This window comes from Zingiber officinale, chromosome 9B (assembly GCF_018446385.1).
Source record: "Zingiber officinale cultivar Zhangliang chromosome 9B, Zo_v1.1, whole genome shotgun sequence".
NCBI classification, from domain to species: Eukaryota; Viridiplantae; Streptophyta; class Magnoliopsida; order Zingiberales; family Zingiberaceae; genus Zingiber; species Zingiber officinale.
This window is the reverse complement of record NC_056003.1, coordinates 6843458-6860594: the sequence shown is the minus strand read 5'-3', so window position 1 is coordinate 6860594 and position 17137 is coordinate 6843458. Positions and strand designations below refer to the sequence as shown.

The 17137-nt window shown below is 32.3% G+C and overlaps 1 protein-coding gene across 4 annotated transcripts in view; it reads left to right on the top strand.

Moving 5' to 3' along the window:
* The window catches only part of LOC122023390 (phosphoinositide phosphatase SAC2-like), a 37586-nt gene extending 27314 nt beyond the window's left edge, over window positions 1-10272 (top strand). For 2 of the 4 annotated variants that reach the window (XM_042581468.1, XM_042581467.1), the window contains exons 13-16: window positions 8349-8546; window positions 8789-8944; window positions 9352-9460; window positions 9802-10272. In XM_042581468.1, the coding sequence (XP_042437402.1) occupies window positions 8349-8546; window positions 8789-8944; window positions 9352-9460; window positions 9802-9906 (568 nt within the window). In that variant the 3' untranslated portion in view covers window positions 9907-10272. Of the gene's footprint in view, window positions 1-2831; window positions 2909-3059; window positions 3248-3318; window positions 3417-3551; window positions 3686-3828; window positions 3958-4974; window positions 5456-5945; window positions 6068-6204; window positions 6316-8348; window positions 8547-8788; window positions 8945-9351; window positions 9461-9801 lie in introns of all 4 variants that reach the window. The other 2 variants (XM_042581469.1, XM_042581465.1) reach the window with 2 other exon arrangements.
* The last annotated feature ends 6865 nt before the right edge of the window (window positions 10273-17137 follow it).

Below are 17137 nucleotides of genomic sequence, written 5' to 3'. Positions count from 1 at the left end.
TAGGAGAACCTATTCAACCTCTATCACTCCATGATAAGTTGATTCTTTTCTGCTTTCAAAGCCTTGAGTTGACGAGGTGCTCGAGTGATATAAAGGGATCAAGGAGGCCAAAAAAGCTTCTAAAGGCTGTGACCTATTGTTGTGGTGTTGGGGTGGGGGCAGGTGGGGGGGGGGGGGGGGGGGGAAGATTGACATGGAAGCTGGTTAGAAATAGGGAAGACAGCTTCCATCATGATCAAGATGTCAATTGAAGGATGAATACCCAAGGCATAGGATTGCTACATCCAAGAGTCACATGACTTGTGAGTGCAGTAGAAGCTTGGGTTTGTGCAACTCTAGATTTGTGTTGCATGTGGATATCTTGGTCATAGGGAGAGCTTTGGTGACTTATCGCAAGTGAGACACATATATATATATAGAGAGAGCGAGGATCAAGAGATGAGGGGGAAGGGAATACCTTTTTTTTTATTGTTTTTAAGAAAAATTCTAATCCTAGTAAGAGGGTTTTTTGAGGTAAAAATTTATCATTTTATTTGGCGAATACAGTATTAAGGTTCCACAAATACAAATAGGTGAACTTGTCAAATTCACCTTGTTAAGAGGAGTTTTATTATTTTATGGTTTCATAGCTTTCCATAGATGAAAGCTACCATTGTTAATTATCTCTAAAAGAGTAGAGTGCCTTCAATTAATGAGTAATTAAAATTAAAACATATAATGAAAATAAAACTGCTTTTTTTTCTCTATGCATTCTCTCTTTAAATTTTACTTGTCACCCCATTGAAGAACTTGTGTGAATAAAGGCCAAAGAACATGTTCAAAAATTAAAGTTTAAATTGAGCATTTGTGAAAGTTGAAACACTTTCCTAGAGGCTTATGATTTGAACGAAAATAAACTAATGTCATTAAGACATTTTCAAGGGTCAAATTTTTAATGAGAGCCAAAGATCCATTCCCAAAACTCAAGGTTTGAGTAAACATAGGTAGAGGTCACTAAGATGTGTTAACGTATTTAATGAACATTAGTGAAGGTCGAAGGACAATCGTAGAAACTCAAAAAAAAAAAGAAAAAGAAAGTGGAACTGCCACATCAGCAACCCCCTAGAGCCGGTCCCACGGATATGGAAAGAAATAAATGCAGGTACACAGCTGAAACCGCATGGCCGGGACGCTAACCCCAGTAATAACACCCGAGGATCGAACCTTGGACCTCTCGGCCACGAAACCATGCACCCCCAGTTGTGCTACGCCCTGGGGACTACAATCGTAAAAACTCAAGATTTGAGTGAAGATAGACAAAAAGGATGTGTTTAGAGGTTTGAAATTGGAAATAGAACTAGTAAAGGTCGAGGGACCCTAAAAGCTTGAGATTTAGTAAAACATAAAGGGAGGTCATCAAGATAGTTAGAGGTTCGAGATTTCAATCAGCACTAGTGAAAGTCAAAAGATCATCTAGGATCTCAAGTATGAGTGAACATATACAGAAGCCATCAAAATGTGTGCTGAGGTTTAAGATTGTAATGAGCACTAACGAAGGGCAAAGGATCATCCCAAAATTTTGAAATTCAAGTGAACATAGATAAGGGCTACTAAGATATGGTTAAAGATTCATAAATAAGCATCAAAGAAGGCCAAAGGAGCATAAGAGGATATCAAGATTTAAATGAGCATAAACATACACAGAAGTTGTTATGACATATTTGGAGTACTTTTCACATTTCATCTTGTCAACATTAATATTCATATTGTCACGCCACGCTTAGATCAGAATTTGAAATTAAAAGTATAATTTAAGAGTTAAAGTAGAGGTACTAAACATGGTTTATAGATTTGAAAAGGCTAAGAGCCTATTTGAAAGTTTGTTATATCTTGAACTAAGCATGACAAAAAAGATTTTGGATTTGAAAATTTTAATTATTTGATTTGAAATTGTTTAAATTTGATACGAAGAGGAAAGTTAATTTGAATCTGACTTGAAAATTTTGATGTTTATTATTATTTTAAAATTGATGTTGTAATCTTATTGGATGCAGTTTGGATTTAAACATAATTATGGATTGAAGTAGGATTGACTTTAATTCGGGTTCAATTTTAATTCATGCATATTTTTGTAGGAATTAACAATGAAATGTTAAATAATTTTAAATGCTCTTACATAAATTAATTTTAAAATTTCAAAATCATTTTATATGTTTTGATTTTGAACTTTCAATAATTTCTGAAAAATTATTTTAAATTAGTTTTGACCGTCTTGAGTGAATTGAGAAATTAACTCAATTTTTTTTAGGAATTTAAAAATCAACTTGATTTACTCAAAAATACCAAATAATTTTGAATCCTGAAAACAATAACTAAAATTTTAAAATAAATTTTGAATATATTTACATATTCAAAACTCTCATGGGTAAAAAAAATTTAGTCCTAAATTCAAAATTAATTTAAAATCATTCAACCTGTTCGCAGAAAATTAAAACAAATTGTAAATTTGTGAGTGAACTACAATATGATCTAGCGTAGTTTCTTGATTTTAGATGTTTAGGTTATATTCCTCAATTGTAAATTTGCATCTCTTGCTGGTGACTGGTGACCTTTTTATATTAGTAATCATTTTAATATATTTCCTTGATAGATTGTATATCTACATATGGTTGTTCACTATGGTGCTAGCCAAAAAAAAATTGAAAATTTCATTTTCGCTTAGTTGCAGCTTCCTTTTCATATGTTTGGCCAATAGAAAATGTTCCTTGTCCCTATCAAGTATCTTTCTGTCACCCAATCAGGAATTATTTCTAACTGTGTAAGAACATACTCTGGCTTCTGTATGATTTCAGGTTAGGCTTTCAGTCTGTGGCAAAAGTTTTAAGTTTACACTCATTGCCAGGCGCTCGCGTCACTTTGCAGGCACCAGGTGATTAATTAAGATGTATTTGCTTCAAAGACTTGTTTCTCTTTCAGATGCATGTTGTCAAGATACTAAAATTGTTCACTTAAGGGTTATGTAATCTGACCATAGTCTTTTTGGCCAATGCTTTAATGTAACTAAGTTTGTCCTGGATTAGGTACCTAAAACGTGGTGTTAACGAGAAGGGTAGAGTAGCCAACGATGTTGAGACAGAACAGATTGTATGTGATGATATTGCCGAACAGATGTCTTCAGAAATAACTTCAGTTGTTCAGAATCGAGGTTCAATTCCCCTCTTCTGGTCCCAGGAAGCTTCAAAGCTAAATGTTAGGCCTGATATTATCTGTAAGTTCCTGACTCTTGCATTAGCTTTGTCAAACTATACACGTAACTTATACGGAAACACTTCTTTTTAGTGCATAAGAAGGACAAGAACTTCGAAGCTACCAGACATCACTTTGAAAATCTTGTGAAGCGATATGGAAATCCTGTTATTATTTTAAATTTGATTAAGGTAGGGAATTTCTGCTGTTCATTAGTGAATAGGAAAGTTTTTTTTTTTTCGATTTTCTCTACATATGTTCACCATTATTGTCAGAGATTTTTTGTACTCATGTAATATCACTACTTGTTTGTTCCGCACAATCAGTCACGTGAAAAGAAGCCACGAGAATCTTTGCTTCGAAAAGAGTTCAGTAACGCAATTGATTTTATAAATAAAGATTTACCTGGCGAAAAGTGCTTGAAGTTCTTGCATTGGGATATCCAAAAACAATCTAGAAGGTATGTAGCTGGTATAACAAATGTCTCTTTATGGTTTTTTTTTACCATTTGAGCAAGAAATGAGTTATTATCTGTGACCTTTATCTTTGTTTACATGACTTGTTCACGTTTCAATTGATCATTGGCTACTGAAATATATTTAGGAAAGGTGAAAACGTGCTGGAAATGTTAGGAAAAGTGGCAGCGTATGCCTTGAATCTAACTGGAATTTTCTATTGCCAATTACCACCTTTTGTGAAAATTCAAGATATTGATCTGCTGCTAGATATTGGGTAAGGATATCTTTTTCTAGCTCGCTGTCTGTTTGTATCATTGCTAATTTAGGTTTCTCTTTTCCTTTCACAATTAGCGTCACAGTTTTTCAGCATTCAGTTTTTATTATTTGCTAGCAGTTAGCACAAAAATTTGAATCACTAAAAAAATAGATAGCCCCAATCTAACAAGTTATATTGAAAAGAACTGGAAATTAAATGTGTTGATAGTCTGGAATGACAATGGTGAAGTTCAACGTCATGTGAATTTGGAGTTTGGTTTGAAGTCCTTGTGTTATTATTTAATTTAGATTAAAGTAATATTAACTGTAAATATATATTTGTGTAACAATATTGCTTAATAGGGGGGATCACTTGGGAATACACAATGCTAGTGAGACTCATAAAAAAAATATGATTTTTTCTGATTTATTTTTAGCTTTAATATCTAATATTTGATCCATGTCAGGAGCAATCATTTGCAAATAGTGTATGCTTGTTTGTAAGACCGATCAAGAAGGATGAAGTAACTTTTAAATTAGACTAGTGAAATAATTTTATGAGTTGAAGTTAGTAGTCTTTTAACCTTTAAGCTATACAGGTTGGCTTTCTCAAGTTGCTTTGTACCATAGGTCTGATATGCAATTTTTTAATTCTTTGACACCCCAGGCAAAGCATGCCAGCTGTAGCATATTGTTTTTAATAGATATATTGATTTGGATATAGTATTCCAGCAACAAGGCTGACTCAATGTTGATTATTTCCCTTTTCGATAGCTTCAGTATATTTAATGACTATCTTATAAACTGTTCCTTTTGGTTTTCTCCTCTTCTGAGTAAAGCAGTGGTGATATCTTTCTTCATATTTATAATACACATTGTCAAGCTGTTAAGATTCTTTAATCAAAATGGCAGTGGTAAATGTTAGATTGAGAATGTACGTACTTAAGTTCACTAGCCTTTTTAATTATCTCAAATCATATAAAAAATTATGAGGTTGAAACTGCTGCTAACTACCATATTATGGGATATGCTACAGGAGACATGATTTTAGAAAATTGTCATGCAATAACCAATGCAGGGTACCAATAATTTCCATTGGTTCTTATGACAAATCCTGGAAAGATGAAGGGCAGAGCTCAGATATTTCTCAAAGTGAATACTTTGAGGACAGAACTAAATGTGATGATGATAATTCAGCCAATGAAATACATAAGCCCGCTACTTCTCACAGTGACTATTATGCAGATGAAGTTGAGTGTAGAGTCAACTTGGCTAAACCACCAAGGCTGCAAAGTGGCGTCCTTAGAACAAATTGTATTGATTGCTTGGATAGAACAAATGTTGCACAGTATGCCTATGGTTTGGCTGCACTCGGCCATCAGCTTCATGCCTTGGGATTTATAGATGTTCCAGAAGTAAATTTGGACTCCCCTTTAGCTGATGATATGATGGATCTCTATGAAAGAATGGGGGACACACTTGCCCTGCAGTATGGTGGTTCTGGTGCTCACAACAAGGTATTAAAATGCATCAGATAAATGATATATACTTTGAGGGATATATATATTTTTAAAGATATTATTATATAATTTCTTTTCAATGTTTCTTAGATATTTTTGAAATTTAATTCCCCTCTTTCCAGGTTTTACATGTAATATACTGATTTCCTTAGAAAAATGCATAAGCCTTCTCTGCCTAATTTCAACATCTTTTGTTAATACTTGCCTAATCAGATTCATTCCTTGAGAAGTTCTGGTATAAGTATTTCCCCAACACATTTTTCTATAGGTAAAGGTTTAGTTTGTTTTCAGCCTAGCTATTTTAAATTTGATGTATCTGGAGTTTCCTAGTTTAACAATGTCAGCACTGCTTTTGGGAAAATTATACGGGTGAATGAGGAAAACAAAGTCTAGATTCATTTTCCATAGCCTTTGTGTAGCATGAAATTATTTCATATGCTTGCAGCACCACTGAATTCTTAAATATTATTTTTTGTATGCTGTTCAGATATTTTCTGAAAGAAGAGGTCAATGGAAGGCCGCAACCCAGTCTCAGGAGTTGTTGAGGACAATACAACGATACTATAACAATGCCTATATGGATGCAGAGAAGCAAAATGCTATTAACTTGTAGGTCCTTAGTTTCTCTTCAACAAATTACCTTTAAGCTCCTTGCAGTGGCTTATATTTAAGTATACATATTGCCTGTAGTACGACTTCCTGGGCAACAGTCTCGATTCATTCTGATAACTGTATGAAATTTGTAGGTTCTTGGGTCATTTCCAACCCCACCAGGGTAAACCAGCACTTTGGGAGCTGGGTTCTGATCAACATTACAATATCGGAAGGCATAATACACATTGTCATGAGATTACAAGGTATTCATATTTTGTTGATTTTCTTGAATTGTGTATGGATAGTACTAGACTTTTCACACGTGTTTATCCAAAGAAAATGACAACTAAGCTGTGGCTACTGTTAAAGACACAGTATTAGATCTTCATATCCACTGGTGAGGATAACTAGTATTCTTTGGTACATGATAGAAGTAGAACAATTTATCTTTTAGGATACATTGTGAGGACTGAGGAGACTTCCAAATCTTCTTGAAAAGGAATAAGGGAGAAAGAATAAGAATTGTTTTAGATTAAACTTGCCTGATATTTTCGCTGTAAAATATAAAACACATGGATAGTTAATTAATCTGTTCAGAATTCTTATAGAGTTGCTTTAAATACATTTCTAGGACTTTGGCCCCTTGGTAGATTGACTCCCTATTCAATTATTTCTAATAAAGCTAATTATAATTATCTTTTTTATGAGTTTAGACATTTCTAACCCAGATCATCTAGGCCTAATGTAACCCTCAATCTTTTTCATGAAATCTGGTATAGGCATTGGTGGTCTTTAAAAGCTAATTTTAATTTTAAAAACAAATAGAATTAAAACAGATGAGATTATGAAAAATTAGCCCACTGCAAACAGGGTTCCAAGTTAGTTTATAATGTGGCAGAGAAGCATTTAATGTCACTCTTCATAAGGTATATGTGCTGGTCCGCCAAAAAAAAAAAACTCAGAGAAATTTTTTCCCTAAAAAATAATTATGTTTTTTCTTAGGCCATGTAATTTTTAGCTTGATCCAACCTTCATGCACTAGATGTGTTGAGGGAAAATAGCGAAGTAGACTTTAGATGATGGCATCTTCAAGAATCTAATTGTAAAGGAAAGCAGATTGGAGCAGGGAAGAGCATAGACAAAAATGATAGTTGGGGGATGGTGGAAAGAAAAGACACAAATTAGAGAGGGACGGACAAATTTCTAATGGCAGGAGAATAGATGTTAGATGTGATGGAGATAAACTGAGGGGAGATAAGTTTGTGAACATCTTCAGAGAGGGAGGGGGTGGTAGGGGCATGAATGAAGATGCCTTTTGTATTATGAATCTCTTTTGGGAAGGTCTCCTAGTGGATTTGCACATAGATGGAGAATAGGTATTTGCCGTGCTAGAGTAAACTTTGAGAATGAGAAACAAGTAATGTCTAGGCAGCAAGGGAGGGATAAGAAGGCAACATTTTCTGCAAATATCTTTTCTTTATGGGAGGGTAAAAAACTGATCTATATGTTGAGATGAAGAAAGTTTGTTTTGATTGTTGGTACTAGAGCGGGACAGTGGATATTGGCGAGTGGTTTTTTTCTGGGAGGGAGAATATTAAAAAATGGAGGGGCAAGATTAATACAAAAGTTGCATGGTCTTCAAAAAGGATAACTATTTGTGGAGTTTCCACAAACCACCATAAGAATTTTAATGGTGCTATGAGTCACCAATGGAATGGGTTATAGCACAAGATCAATTTCATTGGCGAGATAACAAGCTTTTGTTAATGAGGGAAGAAGACAAGTTCTCCTTTGATTCATTGAGAAATAAAACTCATTTTCTTGGAAGCGGAGAATGGTGATGGAAGCATTTGCATTAACCTGGTTTGACAGTATTAGTCTAGCATTTTCTTTGAACAGCTACAGACTAGGTATATCCCATGAGCTAAATTCTGACTTCGTGTACAATTTCTAATTAAAGTTAGTTACACAATTACAACAGCATAAGTATAATTAAGACCACTCAAGAATTTTTATATCTATAATTAGAAAGATGTGCTTGTCATCCTTTGTTGGGTTTTGGAGCTCAAGTCGGTCACCGGGATGACAGAGAAGCAAATAATAGCCACACATCGTCGCAGTAGATAGTATATACTGGATATTGATACTAAACGTTTATACTTTTAATTTTAAATCATACTTATTTCCAATACAAGCATATACTGGCTATTTTTCTCTTTGCACATCTATGAAAAATATCTTACAAACTCTAAGGATCACTTTCCCAAGTTAACATTCAGTTTCTTTTTTTTTTCAGGTCATTTATCAAGAGATCCCTATCAGATGGCAATTTTGTATGTGATAGCCAAATCCCCATCTCTAACTGTGATCCTGAATCAATTGAACTTGTTACCTCTGCATTCCCTCCGAGAATACAACAAGATTCTGTTGTCAAGGGTCTCTGTGATTCCACTCCTGAAATTTCAACTTGTGATAACGACATTCAATATTGCAGGTGAGCTTCTCTAGACATACTATTTTGGACTCATTTTAAATTCCGTTTATGGTTTCTGACAAGGAGGTAATTACTTGAACTACAGTTATTTTTGTCTTTTCTTTTGTTGGTTACTTATTCAGATTACTGAAACAGCAGTGCATAGCAGTTGAAATTCTACTAAAACAACTTAATTTTGTTACCATTCCCATTGCGTGTCAAACTCCTGCATAAGCTTGATAGTCTCCTGTTCTCTATATTAGGTACATGTCAACAATTGCCAGGAGGCAAATACTTTCTGATAATGGACACATATGCTTCAGCAAACATAGATTCTATGACTTGAACTATTCAAACTTCCTTGACTTCGATTGGCTTTCATCATCAGGCAATTCATGTGATGATGAAGGCTTTGACAGGTAATCTTCTATCCTTGACAGGTAATCATGCCTAATTTTTATGCCTTCTTTATTTCAAAGAGGAAAAGTAAAAATAAAAATATTATCTGAGGGTGCTGGCTTCCTAAGTGACTAAATTTACTGCAACTCATACAAAATTAATGTTTGCTGTCAACTCATTTCATTTCATGAACTATTAAGATTTAAGATTGTGTTGGGTGTTGGCCAATCAATCCTAGTAATATCCTTGTTTAAGAAAGAATTTCATTTTCATCATTGTGAGTCCTTCAAACATGGCATAGACTGAAATTAAAGCATATAATTTAACCCATGTAAGCATACTAAGCTTGTTAGTGTGGCCATCATTCTACATGACATCTCGGTCAATGCTTATTTTGTGGTTTATCAACTTTTTACTTGTGTTGCAGATCCTCTATCACCAACTCACCGATGGCAAACGTTTCCACTGATAATGTTCTCGAAGGAACAATCAATGAGGAAATTAGCAGTTTAAACATAGAGGATGCTGAAATTGAGGTTTGTTTCCCTCTCATTCACAATAAATGTCTCCATGAAATTTACTTTAACAGTTTAAAGAGAATGGGTGCCTAGATTTTCAATGATACTACATAATAAGGGCACTTCCTGAAAATTACTGCATTTTATTGTTTCAACCAATTTGAGTAGTCTATATTTATCAAAACCATAAAACTCATGGAGCATCAAATTTTAGTTTTGTACATTATATCACACTTACTAGGAAACTGAAGCTGACAATTAACATGAGCTTAGATTCTTCTTCTACAATGAAAGTTCAGTATTCGATCTTATAGTTATTAGATCAAGTAAAATTCCACGTCAAATTTTAATGGGAACAGGCTGGTGAGGCCGAAGGAAGGCAAGCATCTGAAAGTTCCAATGCCAGTGAATTCTCTGCCAGCTTTGCTCACTGGATTGCTCATGGAGGGACACTGTACTATTGATGTGCAAGTCATCAAACAAATCATTCCCATCATTTCACTCTCAGGGATGTCGATCTTCCTATATCTTGAATGTTGGTTCTGCACCATATTCAACATATCAAGTTAGAATAAGTTCAACTTTTTGCTTCTTTATTTTTTTACCAGAAAAAAAATAATTAGTGTGGTTCAAGGGTACACAGATGCAATTCTTTGGGGGCTAAGCTCTGTTTATTAATTGGTTGCAATAGGATTCTCCTTTGTAAATAAAGTCACGAAGAAAAATGCAATAAATGAGCAAATATCTGCTTTCTAATTGCATGTACAAATTAGAAATTAAACATTTGTGTGGCCTAATTTACTGGATTATTTTTATCGATTTTAATGTTAGACTGGTGATCAAAGAGAATTTTTATTTCTTGTTGTGCTGCTGCCTTCAACATGCTTAAAACCTAATAGTGGTATCAGAGACTTAGGCTTGCTTAGATTCGATCATTAAATTTGTTCTTATCTATATACATTATAATGATAATTCACAGCCTAGGACTATAGTGCGATGATAAGAGATGAGGCGGACTTTTTAGGCCATAAGAGTTTAAATCTCACTCAAAATATATTATATTTAGAGAGTTTGGAAAATTTATGAAGCTTAATCCTAGCCGATCTGGTTATCTCCGGATTATAAGAGCAGAATATCTAGATTACCATGGATGATAAGTGCGAATGTCTTACTTCCTGTTAATTTAAGCTAAATTAGAAATTTTAATTTATTAAATTATCAATTCAGATATTTGATAAAATATTGCATCAATCATCACGCAATTAATATTTTATAATAATATAGAAGTAGAATATAGGATAGTATGCCCATATGTCATAGTTAAAAAATTACTTTAAATTATTATAATTACATCCTCTATTACATTTAATCTGAATAAATATGATAAAACGATGCTTTAATTATTTAATCAATACCATCAATGCGAATGCTATTAGAGGGTAAACGTTAATTAATATGAGAAGATAGATCTTTAGTGAGCAATGTTTGACAACAATGACGTTAATCCACTCTTAGCTGTTCTAGCTAGTTTGTTCCACAACTAAATAAAAATACAAAAACACATGCCAAATCAAAATAAAATTTATACAACTAAATAAATGCTTCGTATAAATGAAGACAGACAAATTTAGTTGGCATCACATATTCAATTTATATTGACTAATTTTAAAAATATTTAATTGAGATCTAGAAAAAAATTTTGTCGGTCAACAAAATAAATTGAGAAGGAATTTAACAGTCAAATTTTCTTAAGTTAATTATCTATTACGAAAAGTTTATCAATTAATTTGTTAAAATTAAGACTCGATTTTTTAGATATATGAAAATTTAAGAAGACAGACAAATTTAATATAACTAAAGAAAGATATTTTATTATATGTAAATGAGAAAAAAATCTGAATGCATTTGTATATTCTTTTTTTGCTAAAATAAAAATACATGCTACAACTAGACACATGAGCCCACATGTCACATTCATCTCATTAAAGAATTAATAAAGATACTTTAAGATTAAGATCAATAGAAGGACTGGAATTATGTTCTTGAATTTCCATCAAATTAATCCTCACAAATAAAAAAAACTTGTTGATCAAAGGACTATTAATTTTCTAATATATATATATATATAGATGGTGGATCCTTTTCTATATTATTGTGTTTTAAAATTTATGAAATATTTTATTTCACAATTTCTAAGGACTAATATATTTAGGGTAGATTAGAATACCACAACACATTGTTAGGTAAAGTTAGCTGCTACAATCAAATTAAAGTAAACCTCCATTAAATTTCTTACTTGTCGTGAAAAAGACCTTTATTTTTTTTTACTTCCTCACATCATAATTAATTAAACTGTACAGAAATCAAGTCAGATAAGAAAATCCACTGAGTTCGTAAGGAAAATTTAATTAATTAATTGTATATATTCATCCATAAGTGGTTTGATTGACTTTGGATTGAATATATATTCAAAATTAATTTATGATTTTATATTATTAATATTTCTTTTCAACCATATAATTCCTTTTCTTTTACTTCCCTCCAATTTTATATGATCATAGTATTTATTTTCTTTCTAATTTACTCTCATAAATTAATAATCACAACTTTTTTTATTCATTAATCATTGATTATTTATTGTTCATACGAACTGAATTTATGAATAAATTATAAACTTTATTCATCTGTCATCTTTCTCCCTTTTAATTAATTTTGAAGATGTCTAATGTTAATTTGTCCTCCTTTCCCTCATTAATTGTTTTTGGCTTGTAACTGACGTGGCAACCCAATGAGCACACCAACACGGGTGGAAAAGAGATGTGTTTTGAATTTTCGAATATTTAAATACAATTAACTATTTGATAATATGATTGAACTTCTTATAATTATAAAATAATACAAAGTGGCACAATTAATGCTCCATTGGATAAGCTCGTAGATATTTAAGTGAAAATTTTAAAGGTTTCCAAGACTTATAAGTCGATATTTAATCAAAAACGTGGACAGCATAAAGTACTTAATAAGTTAAATCTAAAAAGTTTCGATGACTTTAATTTTTTTTAATATGTGATTTGAATAAAAAATAATTACAAATATCATGTGGTGCAAGTAACTTTTGATTGTGATTAAGATAAAAGGTTTCCAAATGAGGTGATTATGATAAATTAAAACCATTAAACTAAATTATATGAATATATCCTCTATTAAATTTAGAATAGACTTGATTGGTCCATTAATGATTTAATTCCAATCAATCTTTTGTTTCTTGCTTGAGACGGGAGCTAGCTTTTCATGGACAATGAAAGGGAAAAACAATAGATGAGCATTTTGGCACTAGGTATCCAGCTCATTTACGTGCGATATATATCATTGCTTCAACTTGAGGTTTGTAGGGGTTCACTCATTTACACAATCTTCACAATACCATTCATGTGACTTACTTTTTTCGCCTACGAATTTTAAAATATAATATTCATAATGAGCTTCAATCATAATATTCAAATGTGGCTAATCATCTATCGTAGCATTATTCTTTCACGCAAGCAAAACATATCTTTTCTTCATTCATTAATTAAAATTGACAATATAGTAATAATTGTGGCACGATGATTGATATCCATTATTGGTGATATCAATTGTCCAATTATTTAGGTTGTTCTAAATGATTAGGGTTAGACCGGGGCCATGGAATTTAATTAGACATTGACTTGTGTATATGATTTTAATAATTAAATTAAAATTAAAAGTAATTTAGTTATATGCTTTTAAATTCAAATTTATTAACTAAAAGTATTTTTTTTATTACTCTACGTAGTAAAATCTTTAACTTCCTTGTAACAACATAAATATATAAACAAGTAAAAAGGAATTAATATACATTTAATATAATTACATTAAAGATTGAACAAATTAATACGTAGCATGATAGAAGCGGAGAGTAAATAGCGCGTCGTTTTTTCTCATTTAAAATCTATTTTTTTCATTTTTCAAAAATAGCTGTGGAATAAAAAACAAAGAACACAATACAAAAGATAGCTTTATTTTTATTCACAACATGATACTCCTAGTCCCCTACTCCAAAGTTTATGATTGTGGATCGAAAAATGATTGTGGATTGTTTTCGATGAGCAATATAATTCTCTATTAATTAATCTCTTTCTTAAAGAGAAAGAGAGAAAGAGATTCATCTCATTTACAAAAGATGAGGAACAATAGTATGTTTACCATTCCTTATAGTTTAGAACCCAAAGACAAACTTTCAATAAGTAAATATACTGATAAAAAAGATCTCGGAATTAAGGCAAATCAAGATATACATATACTAAAGACTATAAATTAATTTGTATGTGTTTTAGTGCACATTAGATATAAGTAAGATGTTAGTAAGATGAATAAAATTCAAGATGTTGATTTAATGCATCTTTTTGAGTTTTGGTTTCATCAAAACACATAGTTATGTGTCATCCAATAATGTGGAAAGCAAATATACAAGTCATGTGCATTTAGCCCAAAGGTTGTGGTTGAAAATTTAGTTTTAAAAAAGATTTTAAACATAATTTGAAAAACCTTGGTAAATGTTATCTTTTAATAGGAATCACCATTATATAGTTAGACATAAACTTGGAAAAAACATTGAAGTTTTAAAGAGTTTCTATCTTTATGTCAATTTTTAAAAATAAGATGTATTTTCTTAGAAAACTATTTTACCATGATATTATATGACATAAATAATGTCTACATAAATTTTCATGATTTTAAAAATTTTATAGAATTATTTATGTATTTTTAAAATTCAGTTGAAATTAATTTCAGAATTTCAGAAATGGTAATCGATTAGGGCAATCAATTACCACACCTTAATCGATTAAGTTAATCGTTTAAGGTGAATTTCCATGAGCACAGTAACTCACGGAAGAGGCTTAATCGATTACTGCAATCGATTAAGGGGTTGAAATCGATTAAGCAGACTACTTAATCAATTAGGACATGGCTGAATGGATTAGCCACATGTGCTAATCAATTAAGGCCATATTTAAGCGATTAAGAAGTTTCTCTAATCGCTTAAGGTTCTGATTTCAGCTTAAATAAGTTTATTCAAGTTGAAAAGGTTGTGTTTAGTTGTGTTAATCATTCTTAACCCTCAGAAATTTATTTATAAATATTTAAGGATAATTTTCTTGTTGAAAATAAGAATGGAATGATTAAGGAAGACTAAATTGAAGTTTAAGATGAGGTTTAGTTTCAAAGTTGAATTTTGAACCTCAAAACTTTAAATTTTGGGTTTCCTAAGAGTTTTAAGAACTCAAAGTCATTGTTGGTGCTGTTGGTTGCTACTCGAAATACCGTCCTAATTCTCCTGTACAAAAATTTGTACAAGCATAGAACTATCCTAGCTACCCATATGCTCTACTAAAGTTAAATTTGAGTTGCAAACGATGCTTAACATTATTAATCCAAATTTCCCATTTAGAAGTTAAACTTGGATTGGGAACGAAACTTAACATTCTTACTTCAAGTTCAACCGATGAGATCTTCCTAAATTAAACCATATTACAAAAGTTATCAAATATCTATTTCTAAGATCGGCTTCCAGGTTAAACATGGCGAGGCACTAGGCCTTCTTGGGTATGAGATCATCCACCACTTCCTAGACAAAGCCTTATAGAGAAATTGAATATTTGACTTCTTACAGTAAACTAGGTTTAACTATAGAGACCTCAATAGAAGCACAATATCGAAACATGAAATCGAAACGAAAATCGATAACAAAAATGATAACTAAAACCGATAACATCTTGTGTTTGGTTTTACAAGATCTATACAAAAGGATGCACTAGTTATGATGCGGAAACTAATAACTAGTTATACCTTATGTAGCTTATAGACATCTTGATCTTCTATTTATTCCTCTCCTTCTCTTGGACATCGTGTGAGCGACGATCTACCAAGATGAAATCCACCCAAGCCCTCTCTTCTTGCTTCCAAGTTTCACCCACCAACAACCTTCAAGGATGATGAGTTCCGGCCACCAACCAATCTCCAAGGGATGCTAGGAAACAATGTCTCCTTTCTCTACTCCTTCTTCAAGCAAAATCCGGCCAACCACTAAGCTCCAAGAGATGATGCCACCGACCACCAAAGAGGAAGAGAAGGAGAATAAGAAGGGTCGACCACAAGGAATAAGAGAGGAAGAATAATAGATGTGTTGTCAGGTGAGGCACCTCTACCCTCTCTTTTATATTCCTTGGTCTTGACAAATAAGGAAAGTTTTAAACATAATTAAAACTTCCTTGTATTTTTTGCCAATGACTAAAAAGGAAAGTTTTAAAATAAAAAAATTAAAACTTCCTTTTCTTCTTGTCATGGCCGGCCACCCCTTTAAATCCAAACAAGGAAAATTTTAAACATGAAAATAAAACTTCCTTATTTGTTTCCGGTAAGAAATTTTAATTAAAAAATTTCTTTCTTTAAATCCCTTCATGGTTGGTTATAAAAGGAAAATTTTATAAATTAAAATCTCTCTTTTAAAACATGTGGATGGTTACAAAAAAGGAAAGTTTTATCAAAAATTAAAATCTTTCTCTTAACTACAAATAAGGAAAGATATCAAATCTTTCTCTTAATCCTTTGTAGAAAGATTTTAAAATTTTAAAACTCTTTTTTAAAGCCATGGCTTCCACAAAAGGAAAGATTTTAAAATTTAAAAATCTCTTTTGATTTTAATGTGGCCGACCACCCTTGCTTGGGCTCCAAGCTAGGGCCGACCACAACTTGGCTCACAACTTGGTTTGGTTTGACCGACCCTAGCTTGGGCTCCAAGCTAGGCTTGGCTGACCACCAAGAGGTGGGTAAGAAAGTGGGTATTGGTGCATATAAGACTTTATAAATAAGAGGATATAATAGGGACCGAGAGGAGGAATTGATTTTGGTCTCCCGATGAGCTTGAGCTTCTCGTGTTCGCCCCAAACACCCAACTTAAGTTCATCAATAATATCTCATTCCACTAAAGAGTTATTATTGCACTACCACACCAATCCCATATTACTATATGGGCTCATTCTTATCATGAGTGTGTTAGTCTCCTTGTGTTTAAGATATTGAATGCCCACTAATTAAATGAGTTACTGACAACTCACTTAATTAATATCTAGCTTCAAGAGTAGTACCACTCAACCTTATCGTTATGTCGGACTAAGTCCACCTGTAGGGTTTACATGAAAATCCTTATGAGATCCTTAAGGGGACATCATCAACCTAGATTACTAGGACACAATTTCATTCTATAATCAACAACACACCATATAAATAATATCATTTCCCAACTTATCGGGCCTATTGATTTAACGAGCTAAATCACATCCTTTGATAAATTAAAGAAATAAATATTATGTATATGTGCTTGTTATTATATCATGATTAAGAGTACACACTTGCATAATAACAGAGGTATTGTTCTTTTATATAGTCAGTATAAAAAGATACTACCTCAAATGGTCCTGCTCAATACACTCATAGTGTACTAGTGTAATTTATTAGTCAAGATAAACTAATACCTAATTACATTGCAACCACTCCAATGGTTTGCCCCGTTCCATCTTGGTCGTGAGCAACTGTTTATAATTTATAAGGAACTAATAATATGATCTTCTGTGTGTCTCCTCACACCATGTTATCTACAATATAAATTAAATATAC